At 39.0% G+C, this 20670-nt stretch overlaps 1 protein-coding gene across 2 annotated transcripts in view; it reads right to left on the bottom strand.

Annotated features, from left to right (window-relative positions):
* KNTC1 (kinetochore associated 1) overlaps positions 1 to 20670 on the bottom strand; it is a 306855-nt gene that overhangs the window by 37597 nt on the left and 248588 nt on the right. For both annotated transcript variants that reach the window (XM_089653668.1, XM_089653667.1), the window contains exons 56-61: positions 13601 to 13696; positions 12664 to 12720; positions 773 to 827; positions 626 to 689; positions 348 to 477; positions 57 to 146 (exon numbers count right to left, since the gene is read on the bottom strand). In XM_089653668.1, coding sequence (XP_089509794.1) covers positions 57 to 146; positions 348 to 477; positions 626 to 689; positions 773 to 827; positions 12664 to 12720; positions 13601 to 13696 — 492 coding nt within the window. The remainder of the gene's footprint in view (positions 1 to 56; positions 147 to 347; positions 478 to 625; positions 690 to 772; positions 828 to 12663; positions 12721 to 13600; positions 13697 to 20670) is intronic.

Here is a 20670-nt window from a genome sequence, read left to right on the forward strand (position 1 = left end):
ATTAATAGCAAAAGTAAAATAAAGAAAATTACAAGATAATGTCTTATATGACCAACCTGTGATGCAATGCCTGCTACTTCTCCAGTGTTCATGCAGTCTGCTACTTGAAGCAAAACAGTTTCTGGATTGCAAGCGTTAAGAAAAGCCTGACAAAAAGGCAAAAAACAAAAACATGAATGCAAAACACACTTAGGACTAGCTAATCATCAAATATGACATTTCCAGAATACATTCATGTGATGGGTCTAAGGTCTGCATTTTGTAATTTACTATAGGCTTTGAGAAGTGTTGCTTGCAATATTATTTTTACTTTAAGTCCTTAAAATTTCCATTAAATGTGTTCTTACCTGAATTTGCTGCTCTTTTTTTTCAATATGTGGAATTAACAAGAGACATCCCAAGGTAAAAGCTGGTAAATCAGTTTGTGCATACTGCCTAGCAATTCCTAAAAGGTCCAGATCAGCTAGTACAGGGCACCTTAACAAATAGAAAGCAAGGATAAGAATATTTTATATAAAAAACATATGTCTGTACTCAACTTTGTATTTCTCCTTTGTACAGAAGTAATAATCTGCAGCTATATATAAACAAAGAACATTTTCTATACATGGATCTTTAAACTCACTTTAAGAGCACTAGGAAAGACTGATAGCATTCAGCAAGCTGTGAGGGGCTTGGAGGGCAGGAGGCTAAAAAATAAATAAATAAAAGTCTTGTACCAACAAAGCTTAAAACAAATTGATAACTTCAAAATATTCTTTAAATTACAAACCACAAGCGAATGGTGCTAGAATAACACTGCGCCATGCTCTGCTGAAGTTTGGTACCTGTAAAAAAAAAAAAAAGTAAGTTTTTCTAGAACCACCTATGACCCACACCAATATGCCAATGATCAAGAAGCTAAGGAATGTGTACTTTGGGGAGTACTTAAAACTGATCAATTCAAACTCAGAAAAAATTCTCCACAACAAATAAATCTTCAGATTTAAGCATGTTATAGGATTCAAAATATTTCAACCACAGAATTATATTTTATGCTGCAGGCTTATATACATGGATACTTTTCTGCAGATCTGTGTCAGATAATGCTGCACACAGTTTTCATGCAATTCTAAGAGGAGTGCATCTGTATATTTTGCATAGGTGATGCTTTAACTCTTTTGCTGCACTTTTAAACCTAGGTGGCCAGACAATTTTTCCATTGTTTTTTTTTTCTTTCCCTTACAGCTTTCAAAATTTGTAAAAGACCCCCCAAATTATACAATATAAGGCCCCACGATATTTGCGCAAATGTTTATCAAAACAATATTTTCGCTAACAATACACTAACATCATTATTAGCAGATACAACAAACAAAAAAAAAAAAATACAAATTTTACAAAATCCTTGCTAAGTTCTTACTAAATATAAGCACAACCTGTATTGAGTTAATAATAAACATTTGTAAATTTTAAATTTTTCCTGAGCCCAGTGATCTTACCCCCTCCCTCCTCCTGCAAACTATGGAATTCATAGCTTTAACTTTTAATACACTTCAAAAAGATCCTGTTATCTCAAATTAGGGAGAGCAGACACCAGCACACAGGCCTTTGTAAGAGCAGTTATAAATCCAATCTGCTATTCGTGAAACCAACACTGCACAATATCATCTCCTAAAATCCGGAGTGTTTAGGCCCCCATTCATTCTATCTTTACACAATACCTTGTAGTTCACTCTTGGTCTTTTATTTGCCCATATATATTTAAGTATCATCTTTTTTATTGTCTTAAAGAATGACCTCATTAAATATATTGGGAGCATATGAAATTTATACAGAACCTTTGGGACCATCGCCTTTTTTAACAAATTTATACGGCCAGTCCAAGAGAGTGATCCAGTTGATATTTTCCTCAAGTCATCCTTCAACTCATTTATTAATGCAATGTAATTTGTCTGATATATGTTCTTTAAAGAAGGAGTTAACACCTAGTAACTCAATTCCTTTTCCCTCCATACAAAGAGAAAAGATTTCTGTAATATCAGTTTATCTATCTTTGGAACACTGATATGTAATATCTCTAAAACACTATGGAGAATTATCAAACTTGAAAATTAATCCATTTCATTAGGTTGGGTAGTGTTACTCTGTGGTTTGCTATATAAAAACATATCGTATGCATATGCCACTACCTTATGTTCCCTGTCTCCTATCAATAATTCCTTTACATCTATATTCCTTCGCACAGTCGCTAGTAGCGGTTCAAGTGATATAACAAAAAGTAAAGGAGAAAGTGTCTAGTAAGTCTAGAAAGTGTCTGTCTAGTTCCATTGTACATTTTAAAGGGCTGTGACAATGAGCCATTAAAGTTAATCACTGCTGATGGAGAACTATAGAACGTTTTAATCCATTGTATCATTTTAGGTCAGATTTCATTTATGTATCAATCATAAATCCCCAATCAAAGGCTTTTTTCTGCATTGATCGATAGAACTATCGCCGGGGAATTTTCATTCTTACTTTTTTGCAGAAGTAGTAATGATCTTATTCCATTATCCCTTCCCTCTCTTCCTGGGATAAAACCCACTTGATCTAAATTAATCCATTCCGACATCAACTCTTTCATCCTATTTGCGGGACCTTTGCATATCATTTTGTATCTATATTTAATAACGAAATGGGTCTATAACTGGCACAATGGGACAGATCTTTCCCCTCTTTCGGTAGAACTGTAATATATGCCTGCAATGACTCCTCTCTCATTTCTACTGCCTCTCCTAGTTTGTTCATGTACATACACATCTTACGCACAAGTTGATCTTTAAATTTCTTATAATATCTCAGTGTGTATCATCTGGTCCAGGGCTCCTTCCTGCCACTGTACTCTTTAATGCTGTATGGATTTCCTCCTGCGATATGGGTTTATCTAAAACGGCTAATCTCCCTTCCTCTAGTCTAGGTAATCTGGCCTCTAAAGTACACCTGTCTTTTTTCTCTCCTTTCTCCCTCTGATTCTTTCGGGTTCTTAGATTTTATTTCATACAAATTACTATATTTATGAAACATTTTAATGATACCAGTGGTTGAATATACCATTTCTCCCTTCTCATCTTTAAATTTTCTATATAAAGTTTCTCGATTTCCTTTCCCTCAACTTTCTCAAGTATTTTCCTGGTTTATTCCCTCACTGATATCTCTCTTTTGCTACCTTGTTAAAAATTCTTCTAGTTTCCGGTTACATACAGTTCTTTTAATTCTTCTCTTTTTTGGGTTATCTTCTGTTGTAGATCTCATTCTATTTTCACTTTATGTAGTTGTTCTAAGTCATAATTCCTCAGTTAATAATCTTATTTTCTTTCCCCATTCTTTCTTTTTTTTGGCCCCTACTGCCTACTCAAGAATCCCCTAATATATGTATTATGCGCTTCCCAGATTGTAGCGACTGAAACCTCATCTGTCTCATTAAATGTAAAGTATTGATCTAATTCCTTCTTTATTCTTTTCTCCATCTCCACATCCTGTATAAGCATCTCATTTACTCCCCACGTACTACCTTTATTTCAATCCCCTTCCAACCTTAATCTCATTGTGACAGGTGCGTGATCTGATAATGACATCACTTCAATTTTGGAATTTACCAAAGACTCTAGGAGTCTATGTTCTATCATTATGTAATTCATTCTTGAATACATCCCATGCAACGGGGAGAAGAAGGTATATTCTCTGTCTTCTTGGATGTTTAATTCTCCATGAGTCCATCAGTTGGCACTGATGTAACATTTTTTTTAATCGACTTCAGGTTTTTATCTTTGTCTCTCTGTGCTCGCTATCAGGGGCGGACTGACAACTCATGGGGCCCCCGGGCAATAGGGGATCATGGGGCCAGTGTCCTTGCCCAAACTCAAAAAAGCCTATGAAAAAGGTACCAGGGGCTTCTCATGGGGCCCCCTACTGACCCTGGGCCCTCGGGCAGTGCCCGAGTTTCCAAATGGTCAGTCCGCCCCTGCTCGCGATGAGGTATCCATCTGAGGGTCCATACAAAAATTGAAATCTCCTGCTACAATCAAAAAACCATTCTTAAAGTCTAAGAGTTTTCTTAACAATTCCTTCAGGTATGTCACAGAGTTCTCATTAGGGCAATAAATATTTGCTAATGTACATTGTATTTCTTGTAATTTCCCTTTCAAAAATAAAAAACGACCTTCAGGATCAGCTAATCTATCTTCCACAATAAATCTTAAGTTTTTTGCTAAACCAATTGCTACCCCTTTTACATGTTTAATTGGTGAATCTGCATAGTACCACATTGGGTAGTGTTTAGAAAATCGTTTAACATTTGTATCCTGTGATAAGTGTGTCTCTTGCAGAAACACTACATCGATGGAACGTTGATGGATTTCCCCGAGAATCTTATGCATTCTACTCGGAGTATTCAGACCGTTTACATTATATATGTCATAAAATTACCTGTAATCATTGCAGGCATATGAAATTTGGGACAATATATTTTCAGGGTGACCTTTATCGCCCATCCCCCCTCCCTCCAAATCCCCCTGCCCACTTTCTCCCCTCCCTATACCTATTTTTAAAACCCTTAGGCCCATATCCAAGCCTTGGAGGCTGAAGTGGGGTGTAATCATACAATCGACTCCTCTCTAGGGGGTAAGTTTCAAGACACGTACACCTATCTAGAACACAATTCCCAACCCTTCAGTCACAGACATATGTGACATATTGAGCTTCCTGATGCCCTGATTTATAAGAAGAAAAAGAAAAGGAGGGTGAGGATAGGAGAGGGAAGAGAGAGAGAGAGAAAGAAACAAACAAAAATTTATATTTTACCTCTTTCTCCTCTCACCCCTTTGACCCTCCCCCGCCTACCACCAGTTGAGTCTACCGAAGGGAAAAAGGAAAGAACAAGAAAAAAAAAAAAGGGGATGAAGATAAGCCACCCCAATAGTCATAACCTTTTGTCTCACTCTCTATTTGGGGACTAATAGCCACTTATCTCTTCCTAGATCTAAACTATCTTTAACCCCTTTCAGACCATCCTGGAATATCATTTTTCTGTAAATCAAGTCTTTAAAAAAACCATTTAAGTCCTCTGGGAATCTCAATCTCACCGATCTTCCGTCTTTCTACCTGATCAGGCATGCTGGAAATCCGCAGCTGTATCGAACATTCTTTTTGTGCATTAAATCTAATAATGGTTTCAAATAACTTCTTCTTGCCAATGTCTCTGGCGCTATGTCTACGAAAGTCGCATTGTGACGAACCGACCCTTTGTGATAACATTTTGCCCTGTTTCAGTTTTCTCCCCTTTGTAAAGCTGTATATGTTAGCAGCTGTTATGTAGACAGGCATTCTACACTGTTTGTTTAGGGAAATGTGACCTTGTAGTCTTTCACTTCTATAGAGTTCATACTGTATTGTTGGTTGTAGGGTTTTGTTGTGGGTGGGAAAACCCGGTGCCAGGCTATCTGGTGGGGGTGAAATTGTATATACTGAGCTGTGTTTAATAAAGATTGATTCATTTCACCCTACAGGAAGTTCCGGCTCGTGGTTTGGGATAGCAGGGAAGGATTGGTTTTGAGCTCTAATACCTGCCTTGGCAGAGCGCTGGAAGACTTGCTAGAAAAGGGGACCATTGGCTGAGACGCATCGCTCCACACGAGGAAGCCCAGGAGGAACGGTTCCGCCACACGCACAATCACATCTCTGGGGGCATCCAGTTCCACCTCTTGGGGCCGCATAATCCTGTGCACTCTATTTTCAGTTCTGTCACTGGTCTACTTAATAATGGATTAAAAATGTTACCCATTTAATTCCGTACATTTTCTACCAATGTTGCTTCTGGCAAGCCCCTGATCCTCAAATTGTTCCTTTGGTCTCTATTCTCCTGATCTTCTAATTTATACACTATCCTCCTTTGCTCTCTTCGCATATCCTTCATCTGCGCTTCCAATTTAATAGTTACTTGTGCGTGTCTCTCTAATTTTCCTTCTGTTTCTTCAACTCACAATAAGACTTTTCCCAGATCATTATGTAGTACGGCCATTTATTTTTTTTATGGAATGCTTACGTTTCGCAAATATCTCTGTTATCTCCATTTTTGTTGGTATTTGCGACCTTAATCCTTGTTCTTCAGTATTTCTATGATCTATTTCACTTTCAATATTTATAGATTCTTCAATCTGGTTCACTACATGATTTTCAGGTGTGAAAATGAAGACGTTTCACGTTGAAAGAGGAAGTGATGCAACATTCTTTTTCTTCTGCTGTGTGATGAGACACCTAGCTAACAGGTGGGAAGCCTCACTTTCATCATTCACTGCTAGTAATATGGAGTCATGTCAGAGCTTACTGAGTTTCAAAGGAAGGCAAAATTGTTGGTGCCCACTTAGCTGTTGCTTCTGTGACTGAAGTTCCCAATTTATTTGCCATGCATCGAGGTACAGTATTAAAGGTTATGACGGCATATAGCGTTTCAAGGAAAATATCATCTGATAAGCAGAAGCGTGGTCAACTGACCGACAAGAGTTGTCAACTGACAAAAAGGACATTGTGCAGCATTGTGACCCAGAATAAGAAAACTGCTGCATAAGTGACTGCAGAACTCAATCTCAGCCTTCCAAAGCCTGTGTCTACAAAAAATGTGCATAGGGAACTCCATTAGCAAAACAGTCACGGGCAAGCTGCAATTGCCAAGCCACTAGTGACCAATATTAATGCTCAGAAGAGAAGAGAGTGGTTCAACACCCATAAATTGTGGACTATCGATCAATGGAAGACTAATATGGTCCGGTGAATCGAGCTTCACACTGTTCCCAACCACCGACAGTGTTTACGTGTGGCGAACATCGTCTCAAGCTTTTGTACAGGACTGTCTTGTGCAAATAGTAAAGCATGGTAGCAGCGCAATCATGGTTTGGGCAGCTTTAACTTGGTATTCTGCAGGCCCCATCATCACCTTGAAAGGCAGAGTCACTGCCAGTAACTATGTACAAATTTTGGTCGACCACATGTGCCCCATGGTGCAGACCTGGTTTCCCAAAGACAGCACTTTGTACCAAGACAATAATGCTCCGATTCACAAAGCTGGTGCTTGATGAGGATGCATATGAGGTCTTACACCTTCCATGGGTGCCGCAGACCTCAATATCAGAGGTTCAGGCTTGTTTTCCGCCTTCAGCATCTCTGCAAGAACTGGAACGATTTTTGCATGAAGAGTGGTATCATATTCCATTATCCACCATTCAAGACTTATATTTGACAATTCCCAGAATACAGGCAGTCTTGGATGCCAAAGGCTGTCCAACACCATATAAGGTTACTGATTTAATTCTTTTACCTCAGGGCTTGACAAATTTGCTTTGAATCTAGGAGCCAGCTAAAAAAAAACGTTAGGAGCTAGTTTTTATTTTTAACAAAGCTTTATTTCCAATATCAAAACTCCTTACAGTCATGGCAAAAAATACTGGCACCTCTGCATTTCTGTAAGATAATGCACCACTTCGCCAAGAAAACGGTTGCAATTACAAATGTTTAGGCATTGTATTGGTAGGACACAAAAAGTCAAGTCTGACACAAACCCCAAAAAAGGAATGGGCAATAATATTGGCACCTTCTCAAAATTGTTAGATATAACTGCATTCCAAGTTTGTGATGCTCCTGTAAATTTTAATTAAACTCACCTGTGTCAATTAACAGATCTTAATGTTCCTGTGTCCACTGTGCGCAACATTGTCAAGAGGTTTATAGCCTATGGCACTGTAGCTAATCTCGCTGGACGTGGACGAAAGAGAAAAAACTTAATCAAAGACTGCAACGGATTGTTCCAATGGTGGATAAAGAACCTAGGTCAGCTTCCAGACAAGATTCAAGCTAACCTTCAGGCAAACGGTAAAACTGTGTCAGCTCACACAATACATTGCCATCTGAGTGGAAAAAAGGGACGCTATGGTAGGAGACCCAGGAAGACCCCACTGCTTACACAGAAATGTAAAAAAGCCAGACCAGAGTTTGCAAAAACTTACCTAAGGAAGTCAAAATCCTTTTGGGAGAATGTGCTGTGGACAGACTAAACAAAATTACAACTGATTGGTAAAGCCCACTAGTCTGCTGTTTTCACAAAAAAAAAAAAAGATTAGGTCTTTAAATAAAAGAATACAGACCCTACAGTCAAACATGGTGGAGGTTCACTGATGTTTTGGGGTTCCTTTGCTGCTCCAGACACTGGATGTCTTGGCATGGCATTATGAAATCTGAAGACTACCAAAAGAATTCTGGGGTGCACTGTAGGGTCCAGTGTCAAAGTTGGGTCTCCATCAAAGGTCATGGGTCTTGAAGCAGGACAATGACAAAGCACACGTCAAAAAGCACCCAGAAATGGTTTAGGACAAAGCGCTGGAGAGTACTGAACTGGCCAGCAATAAGTCCAGATCTCAATCCCATAGAGCACCTGTGGATATATCTCAAAACAGCGGTTGGGAAAAGGAACCCTTCCAATCTGAGAGACCTAGAGCAATTGGCGAAAGAAGGGTGGTCCAACATTCCAGTACAGAGGTAAGAAACTCATTGATGGTTACAGGGAGCGACTGATTTCAGTTATTTTCTCCAAGGGGTGTACCAAATATTAAACTGAGGGTGCCAATAATTTCATCCTGTACATTTTTGGGGGTTTGCATGGAATGTTTCAGATTCGGCTTTTTGCTTCTCTACATTTTTGTGTCAATTTTGCAGATGTCTATACTCCACAGCAAAACTTCTGCGTTGATGAGTCCCTCATTAATTTTTCTGGCCGCCTTCTGTTCAAACAATTTCTCCCCAGCAAGCGTGTCAGATGTTTAGGACCTGTGAGAAAGCAACAGGCTATACATATAAGTTTTGGTTTTACGAGGGAGCCCCCCCAGATGCCCAGACTACATAGGGAGCAGTGGCAAGATAGTTTGGGACTTCGTGTCATTCTTTTTCCATATGGGGTACCACTTAAACGTGGACAGTTTCTTTCAAGCATGCCACTATTTAGACATTTGTACAATCTTGGAATTGGTGCATGTGGCACTGTGCGACCTAATACCCGGGGCTTCCCCCAATGGCATCTAAATACCAGTCTTAGAAAGGGGGAAAAAGCCTGCTTGAGAAATGAGCATGTCATTCAGCTGGAGTACCAACTTGTTTATTCTGACAGCAACAGGGTCTTGCTCTCAAAATATACATAAGTCAGTGTGGGCAGTACTGTAGGATATTTTTCATCCGCAGTTAAACCCCCCAAAAAACAGCATATATGCCAAAGAATGGGTGCCTGGGGTGGCCAGTGGGTGGATGGCCCCTGTACTTCAGCATATATATTTTATAATTTTTTTTGCACATTAGAAGTGGGTGGATGCAGGGCAGTATATGTTAACAGTGGGCATACCACACTTTTTCTGGCAGAGAATTCTAATCTTTATTTTATGTGCCAGTATGTAAACAGCAGTTGCACTGTGCATGTGAGGTATTGCACTGAACATTGGATCAAGGGCAGTAATTCTAGCATTAGACCTCCTCTGTAAATCTAAAATGGTAGCTTGTAAAGGTTTTTAAAGCGTTGCCTATGGATATTAAAAATGCATGCAATTTGTTGCTATTGCACGGGGCATGCGCAGTTTTAAAGCATGTCATGTTTGGTATCTATTTACTTGGCATACCATCATCTTTTATATTTTACCAAATAATTGGCCAATATATTGTGCATTAAAAGTAAAAAAAAAAGTGCATATTTTGAAAAAAAAGTTGTGCTTAAAAAAAAAATCACTGTGAGAGTACTATGCGACATAAAAAATTGCAGCACCCACCATTTTGTTCACTAGGGTGTCTGCTCTAAAAAAAATATATAATGTTTGGAGGTTCACTTTAATTTCCTAGCAAAAATACTGATTTTTTTTAATGTGAACAAAAAGTATCAGAAAAGGCTTGGTCTTCAGGTGGTTAGAAGAGTGAGTGATGTGTGGCATAAACTTCTAATGCTGGGCATAAAATGCCCCCACCCCCCAAAATGACTCCTTTTTGGAAAGTAGACACCCCAAACTATTTGCTGAGAAGCAGGTTGACTCAATAGAAGAATTTATTTTTTTACCACAAGTTTTTGGAAAAATGACAAAAAAAAACATTACACAACATTGTCATTTAAATAATTTATTATTGCTCACACATGCCATATGTATATGTGGAATTACTCCCAAAAATACATTCTGCTACTTCTCCTGAGTATGGGGGTACCACATGTGAGAGATGTTTTGACAGTCTAGCCAAGTACAGGACCCCAAAATCCAATAAGCACCTTCAGGCTTTTAAAGGGCTTTATTTCCTCGTTACACTTCCCGACTACCTATCACAGTTTCGGAGGCCCTGGAATGCCAGAATAGCACCAAACCCCCCCCCCCCCCCAAATGACCAATTTTTGGAAAGTAGACACCCCAAGGAATTTGATAATAAGCATGATGAGTATTTTTCAGATCTCGTTTGTTGCCACAAGTTTTTGGAAAATGAAGAAAACAAAAACATATTTTTTCTTTTCTTTTTTTATATTTCAAAACCTTATGAGAAAAAATGAGATCTGCAAAATACTTAGCATGCCTCTTTTTAAATTCCTTGGAGTGTCTACTTACCAAAAAGGGGTCATTTGGGGGGGTTTGATGCTATCCTGGCATGTCAGGGCCTTCAAAACTGTGATAGGTAGTGAGGAAGTGAAATGAAGAAGTTATGCACCTTCAGGCTTTCCTTATCCTCATACTCGGTAGAAGTAGCAGAATGCATTTTGGGGTGTAATTCCACATATACCCATGGCTTGTGCGAGAAATAAATCATTTAAATGACAACTTTGTGTAAAAAAAAAAAAAAAAGGTTTTCCAGAAACTTGTGGAAAAAAAAATAAATCTTCCATGGACAGAATATGCCTCTCAGCAGATAGCTTAGGGTGTCTATTTTCCGAAAAGGGGTCATTTGGGGGTGTTTGTTCTATCCTGGTATTTTAGCACCTCAAGAAATGTGATGGGCAGTCAGAAAGTAAAAGCTGTGTAAATTTCAAATTATCTATACCATAGTTTGTAGATCCTATAACTTTCACACAAAGCAATCAATATACACTTATTGGGATTTTTTTTTACCAAAAACATGTAGCAGAATACATTTTGGCCTAAATTTATGACGAAATTTGAGATTTTTGGATATTTTTTATGACGGAAATGAAAAAATATTTTTTTTTCAAAATTTTGGGTTTTTTTTTTGTTTATAATGCAAAAAATAAAAAGCGCACAGGTGATCAAATACCACCGAAAGAAAGCTCTATTTGTGTGAAAGAAGGGACATAGATTTTGTTTGGGTGCAGCTTTGCATGACCGCGCAATTGTCAGTTAAACTAGTGCAGTGCTGTATAGCAAAAAATGGGATAAATTGCAGTATCTATACCATAGTTTGGATATTTTTTATGACGGAAATGAAAAAATATTGTTTTTTTTTCAAAATTTTCATGTTTTTTTTGTTTATATCGGAAAAAAATAAAAAGTGCACAGGTGATCAAATACCATCAATAGAAAGCTCTATTTGTGGGAAAAAGGACATCAATTTTGTTTGGCTACAGCATTGCATGATCGCGCAATTATCAGTTGAATTAGTACAGCGCCTAACAGCAAAAAAAAAAGGCCTGGTCATTAAGGGGGGTAAATCCTCAGGAGTGCAAGTGGTTAAAATGCAAAATATTGCGTTTTTGGTTCTACAGACTTTAATGGAGACTCTGCAGAAAAGCATATAGTGCATTTTTGATGCATTTTATTCAGCTCAGCAGCAAGTTGATTAAAAAAAAAAATCTAAATTCAAAGATGCATGTACAATAACGCAAAATGCACCGCAGAAATGGATCAAAACGCAAAACTGCATAGGTGTGAACCTAGCCTAAAGTAGACTAGAGCCCTGCTGGCTTCATTCAAGAATGCACAATTTATATATGCAATATTTCATTATATATATATATAATTTTTCCCAACTGTTTTTTTTAATCTACATTCCCAAATATTTGAAGCATGAAACCAATTAATTTAACTTTATTGGCGAATCATAACTTTTTTAGCAGCTTTCTGTGTGCCAGTGTTCTGTCACGGTGTGTAAGTAACTACTGTCAGGTTTTTATTGCTGTCTGTGTCATCGTTTGAGAGATTCACACTTTCTATTTGGCTTTTTTAATGTTCTAACCAAAGTGAACGTAAAAGAGAATCTCCAATTTTGAGTTGTCCCCAGAACAGGAATAGAAGAGAAATCTTCCAATTGGGATACTAGTTCTGGTGACCCTGGTGACAACCATGGATTCCCTCACTTTGGAGGGATTTTCTTTCACTTCCTGTTTTGGCTATGCAACAGGAAGTGAAGGGAAATCTCCACAATGGGACTCAGACATAAAATAAATAAATTGACAGGGGTTATAACCCCTCCTTTACTCTATCCAAAATGAAAAAATGGTTTTACCTTTAGTTTCACTTTAGGTTGTGCAGAATACTATTACTCAGTACTACCAGGCCCCTTCATATTTAACACTATGTAGTTGCACTTTTTCGAAAGGCAAAATCTCAAGTACCCAAGTTCTTTAAAAAGCCTATTCTAAAAAATATATTCTATATATTTTTTTATATTACTCAGGGGTCATATACATACCTCCCAGAGGCAGTGAATACCAGTGATGGCTATTAACACCTTTCTCAGGTAAGTCATCTAAAAACAAATATTAAAATTCAGAATTGTAAAAGACAACAGCAGACCAAGAGATCTTTTTAAACCAGCAAAATATAAAAGGCACTTTATATTTTAAAATATAAAGGTTTGTTAAACATGAACTCCAGGGTGATCTAAATTTTCAATAAAAAGATCCCTCCCCTGTTTGCAACAAAAAAGGTTTAGAAATACCAACAGTTGAATGCTCAGCCTCTGCAAGCACTCCGTTTATTTCAGGATGCAGTGAGTGATGATGCATGACCGATGCTCTAACTACCTGAACAGTGGGGAGTGGGTTTGTGGGCAGTAACATGGGAGAGTTATGTTCTCCTCTGTAAACGCCCACAAAGCCATCCACCACAGGTCTGGCAGTATACAGCATCTGATACTGCAAAGTTTAGGCATTCCAGTGCCTCACAAAATGCTGTGATCTGTGGCTGAGGTACAGTGGAGCAGGATTGAAATGTCTAATTTGCATTAAATCGCTATCAAGTTAGATGGGTGGGGAAAGGCAGAGAGGACTATAGTAGGTTTTTATCTGACTGTTCAAGAGAGAGAGTAGTGACAGACAGTTATATGAAACAGAAGCAAGCCGTCAGGAGATTTGGTTCTCTTAAAATCATGGCTTGATGGAAATTAAAAGTGGTTATTTCAAAGGTGTCAGCAGGTTACACCCCACAACTTCTACTGTGACTCCAATTAGTTGACTACTTTGGACATTAGTGAAGCTGATGAAAGAATAATGCATGGCTGACCTTTTTTTTTTCTACACACAATACTGTTTGAAGGAGGATTAGAAGAACTTTCAGTACAGTTTAGTTTTAAGAAAACATGATGTTATTTATGAACTCCTATTTTGGTATTCAGAGGCTTTGCTTACCATGTTAAATCCAAGTAACTTTTGCAATAATCCGCTCCAGAGCTGAGGATCATAAACTTGATATTCCAAACTAAGTTCTGTTACCAATCGTACTGCCTGAATCACAAAGAGAGAATCATAAACAAGTTACAAATTCTGTAAAAAAAATTTCAGCTGTTAAATCTCTTGCCGCAGACTGTATGCATATATGAGGCTGCTGGGCAGGTGGGCCTTAACATCGAGTGTCCGCATATATGGGGTCCTGTTAAAACCAATTACTGCTCTAAGACTGTGCTCCCACCATGGTAGCTGGTGGGGATTGGTAAGCTCCCGATGCATACTTGTGATCGGAGGTTTTCCAATCATATGACCACTGTGACAGCCAATAACAGCGGTCACATAACCTGAATGCCTGCCTCTGAGTTATGTGACTGCTGTGGCGCCAAGGGGTTAAAAAGAAATATATCTGGCCTAAAAAAATATTAGAAGATAACAAAAGTGTTCATGCACAATCAGTGGCACCACCCAACTTGACAAACTTCAATCTGAAGATATAAGTAGCTAACACTGTGATGGATCATTGGGGATATACTGTATGTGAAGATTTTTCTATTATAAACAAACTATTTGGTTTTTTTGAGCACGTGTGTACATGTGCGGATATTTGTACAGTACAGTTTTCTATGGATATATTATGCAGTGACTGATTGCAGTTTTTCACAGACTGGGGATTTGTTAAAAAAAATGTAGGTTGCGTATAAATATAGGTTTGTTAAAATATAGAACTAGCATTAGATTTTTGATGGTATGGGGCAGAATCTAGGCTTGTGACGTCATTTTGTATTCTGCATTTTCCCACTTTCCTCATGTGAGTGGATTACTGCAATAAATGTTTTCGTTTGGAATGATTCACATTTCCTTATTGTCAACTTTGAGACTTTTTGTACTCTTTCACATATATGGACTTTTTTTTGATCTTTGATTGATTTTATGCTCTATTCTCTTCATATTTTGCACTGTTTTTATTAATAATACATAGTCATATCTACAATCATATGACTAGCATCTTAAAGTGACAGCTCACCTATTTAGTGAGAAGTATGTTTTGATATCAAGTATTCAGATATTCCAGTGTTTCTGTTGTCGCATATCTTTAACCGCTTCCAGTCCGCCCTATAGCAGAAACACTGCTACAGGGTGGTAGGGGTGCGCAAAATCACGTATATATACATGATTTTTCAGTTTCGGGTAGGAGGCACGCGTGAGCCATGCGCGCGTCCTGCCCGTGCCGCCATTCGCAGCCTCAGCTGTCAATCACCAGGTCCCGGACGGTAAATATCTGTCGCCACCGGTGATCGCTGAGCATTACCGACGGGGAAGAGACCTATGTAAACAATACAGTTCTCTCCCCTGTCAGCTCCTGCACACGGCTTTGTATGGCTCTGCATAGCAGAGCCATACAAAGCAGTGTGCTTACAGTTGAAAGCAATGTGAAACAGCACACAGTAAACCCTTTGATTGCCCTGCATGTTAACCCCTTCCTGCCCAGTGCCATTAGTACAGTGTCAGTGCTTTTTATTAGCACTGATTACTGTATTGGTGTCACTGGGGATGTCAGTGACACCAAGTCAGTTCCCCCCAGTGTCAGAATGCCTGCCGCAGTCCCACTATAAGCTGCTGATCGCCACCATTACCAGTAAAAAAAACAAAAAAAAAAACAAAACCCAAAACATTCCAGTATATATACCGCCATTTGTAAACGCTATAACTTTCACGTAAATTAATTTCACAAGTATTGGGATTTTTAGCAAAGACATGTAGCAGAATACATTTTGCCCTAAATTTATGACGAAATTAAATTTTTTTATTGGACATGTTTAACCATTAGCCGCCCGGCCAATAGCCGTTTGGCGGCTTGAAAAGCGCTGCAGCTTTCCGGGTCCACGCCATTTGGCGTGCTCCCGCACATGCGCCGTTTGCGCTATTGCAGAGCGGCGCAGCAGCGGGATCTGTCACCGCCCGTGCACCTCGGACACGGCCGATGACAGATCCGAGTACCGGCTCCCGTTGCCGGTACCATGTGACCTGCCGCGACCAATCACAGCAGGTCACATGACAGTTGTATACAATGGATGGCTTCATTCATGATGCCATCCATTGTATACTAGTGCCTAGCTGTGAATGGTCACAGCTAATCACATGCACATGTCATGTGATTAGCTGTGACCAAATCACAGCTAAGCACAAAAAAAAAAAAAAAAAAAAAAAGCTGAATGAATCGATTTCATTCAGCTAAATGCTTGCTTATAGCAAAGTAATTCTTTGCTATAAGCAAATTGTGTAAAAAAAAAAAAAAAAAAAAAATACTGATCACTTCCCCAAAGTAGTACAATGTTACTATGGTAACATTGTACTATTTTGGTCATAGTAAAATATGAAAAAAAATCTTAAAAAAAATAAAAAAAAAATGTAATAAAAAATTAAATATAATAAAAAAATAAAAAAAAATTAAAAAAAAATATAATTTTTTTTTTTTTTTATACTGTCACCAGTCAGTGTCCCTGTTCACCGCCATGCCAGTTATATGATGACGCTGTACTGCACTGGTGACAGTATGTAAAAAAAAAAATAGTGAAAATAATATTTTTTATTTTTTCATTTTCGGAAAAATTATGACAAAAAAATACAACTTCAAAAAACTCGCCATGCCTCTTATGAAGTACGTCCGACTGTCTACTCAGCAAAAAGGGGTCATTTGGGGATATCTGTACTATTCTGACATTCTTGGACCTCAAGAAATTAGATTGGCTGTCAGTACTTCAGGATTGATCAATATTCAGATCTATACCATAGTTTGTGAACTCTATAACTTTCCTACAAACTAAATAATACATCCTAATTTGGGTTATTTTCACCAAAGACATGTAGCAGAATACATCTCGGCCTAAATTTATGAAGAACAATTATTTATTTGTAAACTTTTATAACAGAAACAAAGAAAAATGTGTTTTTTTTTCAAAATTTTTGGTCTTTTTTTGTTAATTTAGCAAAAAATAAAAACCCCAGCGGTGATTAAATACCACCAAAAGAAAGCTCTAGTTGTGTGAAGAAAATGATAAAATTTTAGTTTGGGTACAATGTTGTATGACTGCGCAATTGTCATTCAAAGTGTGAGAGCGCTGAAACCTGAAAAATGGCCTGGGCAGGAAGGTGTAAAATTGCACGGTATTGAAACGGTTAATAGCAAAAGTCAAAAATATTTTTTTTTTCTCAAAATTGCCAGTCTTTTTTTTGTTTATAGCACAAAAAATAAAAAATGCAGAGGTGATCAAATACCACCAAAAGAAAGCTCTATTTGTGGGGAAAAAAGGACGTAAATTTAAATTTGGGTGCAGCATTGCATGACTGCGCAATTGTCAGTTAAACAAATGCAGTGCCCCAACGCAAAAAATGGCCTGATCAGGAAGGGGGGTAAATCCTCTGGAGTGCAAGTGGTCAATTTGTACAATAAGCGCAGGTAATTTTTTTTTTTTTTGGTTTCACATAACAGGGAAAAGAAAGGAAATGCATGGACCACAAGAGGGAGACAGACCTGTTCCCTGTTCTGTGGTCAGGGGCAAGGAACTGGCCTTCGGGCTAAAAGAAGGGCTCTATGCATCCGAATGATGAAGAGGCACAATATCCAAGGACCCATAATCAACCACCCATTGTGTAAGTGGCTGCACACCTTAACGCAGAAGGGATTAGCTGACCTCTGAATTTGAGACCCAAGGGCTGAGTGGGAATCAAGACTCTGAGGGTAGCAGAAATATATTAAGGAAACAGGTGGGATTCACCGAAGCTCTCTTTAGACCAGATTTAGGTGCTTTTTCAATAAGTCAGCAGCATCCCAGTAGTGCAGCCAGAGTGCTCTGATCATCTGTGTGGACATCAGACCTATGCAGGACATAAGCTAGTACTGGTTGTACAAATCCATTACAACAAAAGTACAAGGCTGCATACATCTTTTCTAAATGCTTCATGAAACAGGGGTTTACCCCAGCGGAGGAGCGATCCTTTTTGAGGGAACTAACCCTGTTTGTCATTTGTTGGCAGTGACTTTAATATGTCAAGCCATGTCAGAGAGCAGAACTAGCCAGTTCAAACTGGGGCTAAATGAGGGAATCTAGCTGCCTGTCTGTAAAATCATCCTTACAAAAGGTCAGCACACCTTATACCTGTCTATTTTAAAGAGAAAAAAAAATAACCTTTAGTATCACTTTAAATGGAACACCACTAAAGAGGTTATACCTACCTGCTCTGTGCAACGATATTGCACAGATCAGTCTCTTTTGTTCTCTTTGGCTGTTCCTCACTGCCGCTACCCACTCTTTATTCCTCCAAGTGCCCTTTTAGGAAGCCAGGTGCTAAGGGGCAAGAGAACAGTGTAGCAGACTAAAATCACTTTAATGGTTAAAAGGAAAACAACCCACAAAAATAGAAGGATTTGCACTTGTAATCATGTACCCCATCCCCACCTCTGCACACTAACTTGAACGTGACCATCTCCTTGCCCACGGTGTGCTCAGCCTACACGAGCACCACAAGAAGCGCTGGAATCCATCAGCGCTGTCGCTGGTTTGCTACTGGATCATAGAGACACCCAGTAAGACAACCCGGTATTGCACAGCGGGACTTACATGATTACAAGCGCGAATCCTGCTATTTTTGTGAGTTATTTACTTTAACCATTAAAGTGCTTCTAGTCTTCTACACTTAGAAGCACTGTTCCCTTGTGTTCTTGTGTTCCAGAGAGTCCCTTCTAGCTCATCTGGAACTGGCTGCTCTATGGTACTGACCTAATTTGGACTTTTAACTCAGAGACTTTATATATGCCTTTATGGATGCTTCTAATTCCTTTAAGGATAGCCTTATGTGATATATAGGACTCTCTCATCTGTACGCATATATACCACCCTTGGGTGCTAAGGGGGCACCTTTGCACACATGTTGCCAAGCCGGGCTGTGTGCATCTATACACACACACACACACCACGGGCCAGCCATGGCCCCACTCCCTCCTCAAGGAGTTTAACTGACAGAAGCAGGAGCCCATTGCTCTCAGTGTCTCCTGTGAAACCAGAAAGTAAAAGTAGTAGTGCTGCAGCCAGGATGGCGCTGGAGTAGTCAGAGAAGTCAAGTGTTTAGCGAAGCATGTGGGTAGAACAGTTAGTAGGGCATTTTTTTTTACCTTAATGCAGGGAATGTGCATGCAAGGTAAAAAAAAACATTTTGACTATAGAAAGTGTATAAACTAAGAAATCAGGTGATGGCCTTACAAATGTGTAAAACAGCCACCGGAAAAGGCCCAGGAGGCACCCACAAACCTAGTGGAAAGCACCTTAACAGGGAAGAAAGAGAACCTTGTACCTTCAAGGAATAGGCCTGAACAATAATCTGTTTTATCTTCCTTGTAATGGTGGAATGAGATCCAGGAAGCCCATTGCAAGAGCCTCCTGAGAGGACAAAGATTGCCTGAAAGAAGCCATAGCTGAAAGATAAACCCACATGAACCACATCCAGAACAGTGAAGACGCCCCTCCCTAGAATGCTTCGAAGCAGGGCAGAAAGAAAGAAGAAAGGGTTGGGGATTTGAGCTGTAGCCTGTCTTTCATTCACTTCTTGCAAGTGGTATAGCTGCCCATTCGTCTTGGCAAAATGCCTCCAGGCCATGCAAAGTTCATGGTCATCTTGCATGACCCGCACATTTTAGATCTCCCCAGAGTGGCTCAATGATGTTAAGGTCAGGAGACTGATGGCCACTCCAGAACCTTCACTTTTTTCTGCTGTAACCATTGGAAGGTAAGCTTGGCCTTGTGCTTAGGGTAACTGTCGTGCATGAAAGTCCAAGAGCATCCCATGCACAGCTATCGTGTAGAAGAATGCAAATTGTCAGTATCTTCCGAAAACATGCTGCATTCATCTTGCCATCAACTTTCTCAAGATTTACTGCGCCTTTAGCGCTCACCCCAAACATCATTGAGCCACCACCACGCTTCACAGGGGGATGATATTCTTGTAGCTAAAGGCCTTGTGGACCCCTCTCCAAACATATGGCTTATGGTTGAGACCATAAAGCTCTATTTTGGTCTCGTCACCACAGATTACAGTGTGCCAGAAGCTGTGAGATGTGTCAAGTTGTTGTAGGGCATATTGTAACTGCACTGGTGGCAATTCAACCATGTAGCTCATTTTTGTTTAAGTATCGTCATATTGTGCTCCTTGAAACAACCACATTGTCTTTTTCCAAAGAAGCCTGCATTTCCCCTGAGGTTACTGGTGGGTTTTTCTTTGCATCCCAAACAATTCTTCTGGCAGTTGTGGCTGCTATCTTTCTACCTGACCATGGCTTGTGTCAAGAGATCCCCAAATATTCCACTTCATAATAAGTGATTGAACAGTACAGACTGGCATATTCAAGACTTTGGATATCTTTTTATATAATTTCCCATCTTTATAAAGTTCAATCACCTTGTTATGCAGGTCTTTTGGCAGTTCTTTTCTGCTCTCTATGGCTCAGTATCTTAGCCTGCTCAGAGCATCCATGTGTGAGCTAAAACACAGTGACTATACAGAGACAGTAATTGCAATTTAAAAAGCCACAGATGTGGGAAATTAACCTTTAATTGCTTTTTTAACCCGTGTGTCACCTTGCAGATCTGTACCAAGCCCAAATATTCTAGGGTATGCAAACTTTTGATCAGTGCCATTTTGGTTATTTCTGTTATTATAATTTAAAAAGGAGCCAAACAACTACATAATAATAAAAAGGCTTCATATTATCACTATCCTTACATAAAGTGCCTTGAAAAAAGTATTCATACCCCTTCACATTTTCCACATTTTGTCATGTTACAATCAAAAATATAAAATGTATTTTATGTGACAGACCAACACAGAAAGTGGAACACAATTGTGAAGTGGAAGGAAAATGATAAATGGTTTCAAAATCATTTACAAATAAATATCTGAAAAGTGTGGTGTGCATTTGTATTCAGCCCCCTTTACTCTGATACCCCAATCTAGTGGATTGCCTTCAGAAGTCACATAAT

Source organism: Staurois parvus, unplaced genomic scaffold (assembly GCF_062004578.1).
Source record: "Staurois parvus isolate SC_StPar_1 unplaced genomic scaffold, SC_StPar_1.0 ptg000719l, whole genome shotgun sequence".
Lineage (NCBI taxonomy): Eukaryota > Metazoa > Chordata > Amphibia > Anura > Ranidae > Staurois > Staurois parvus.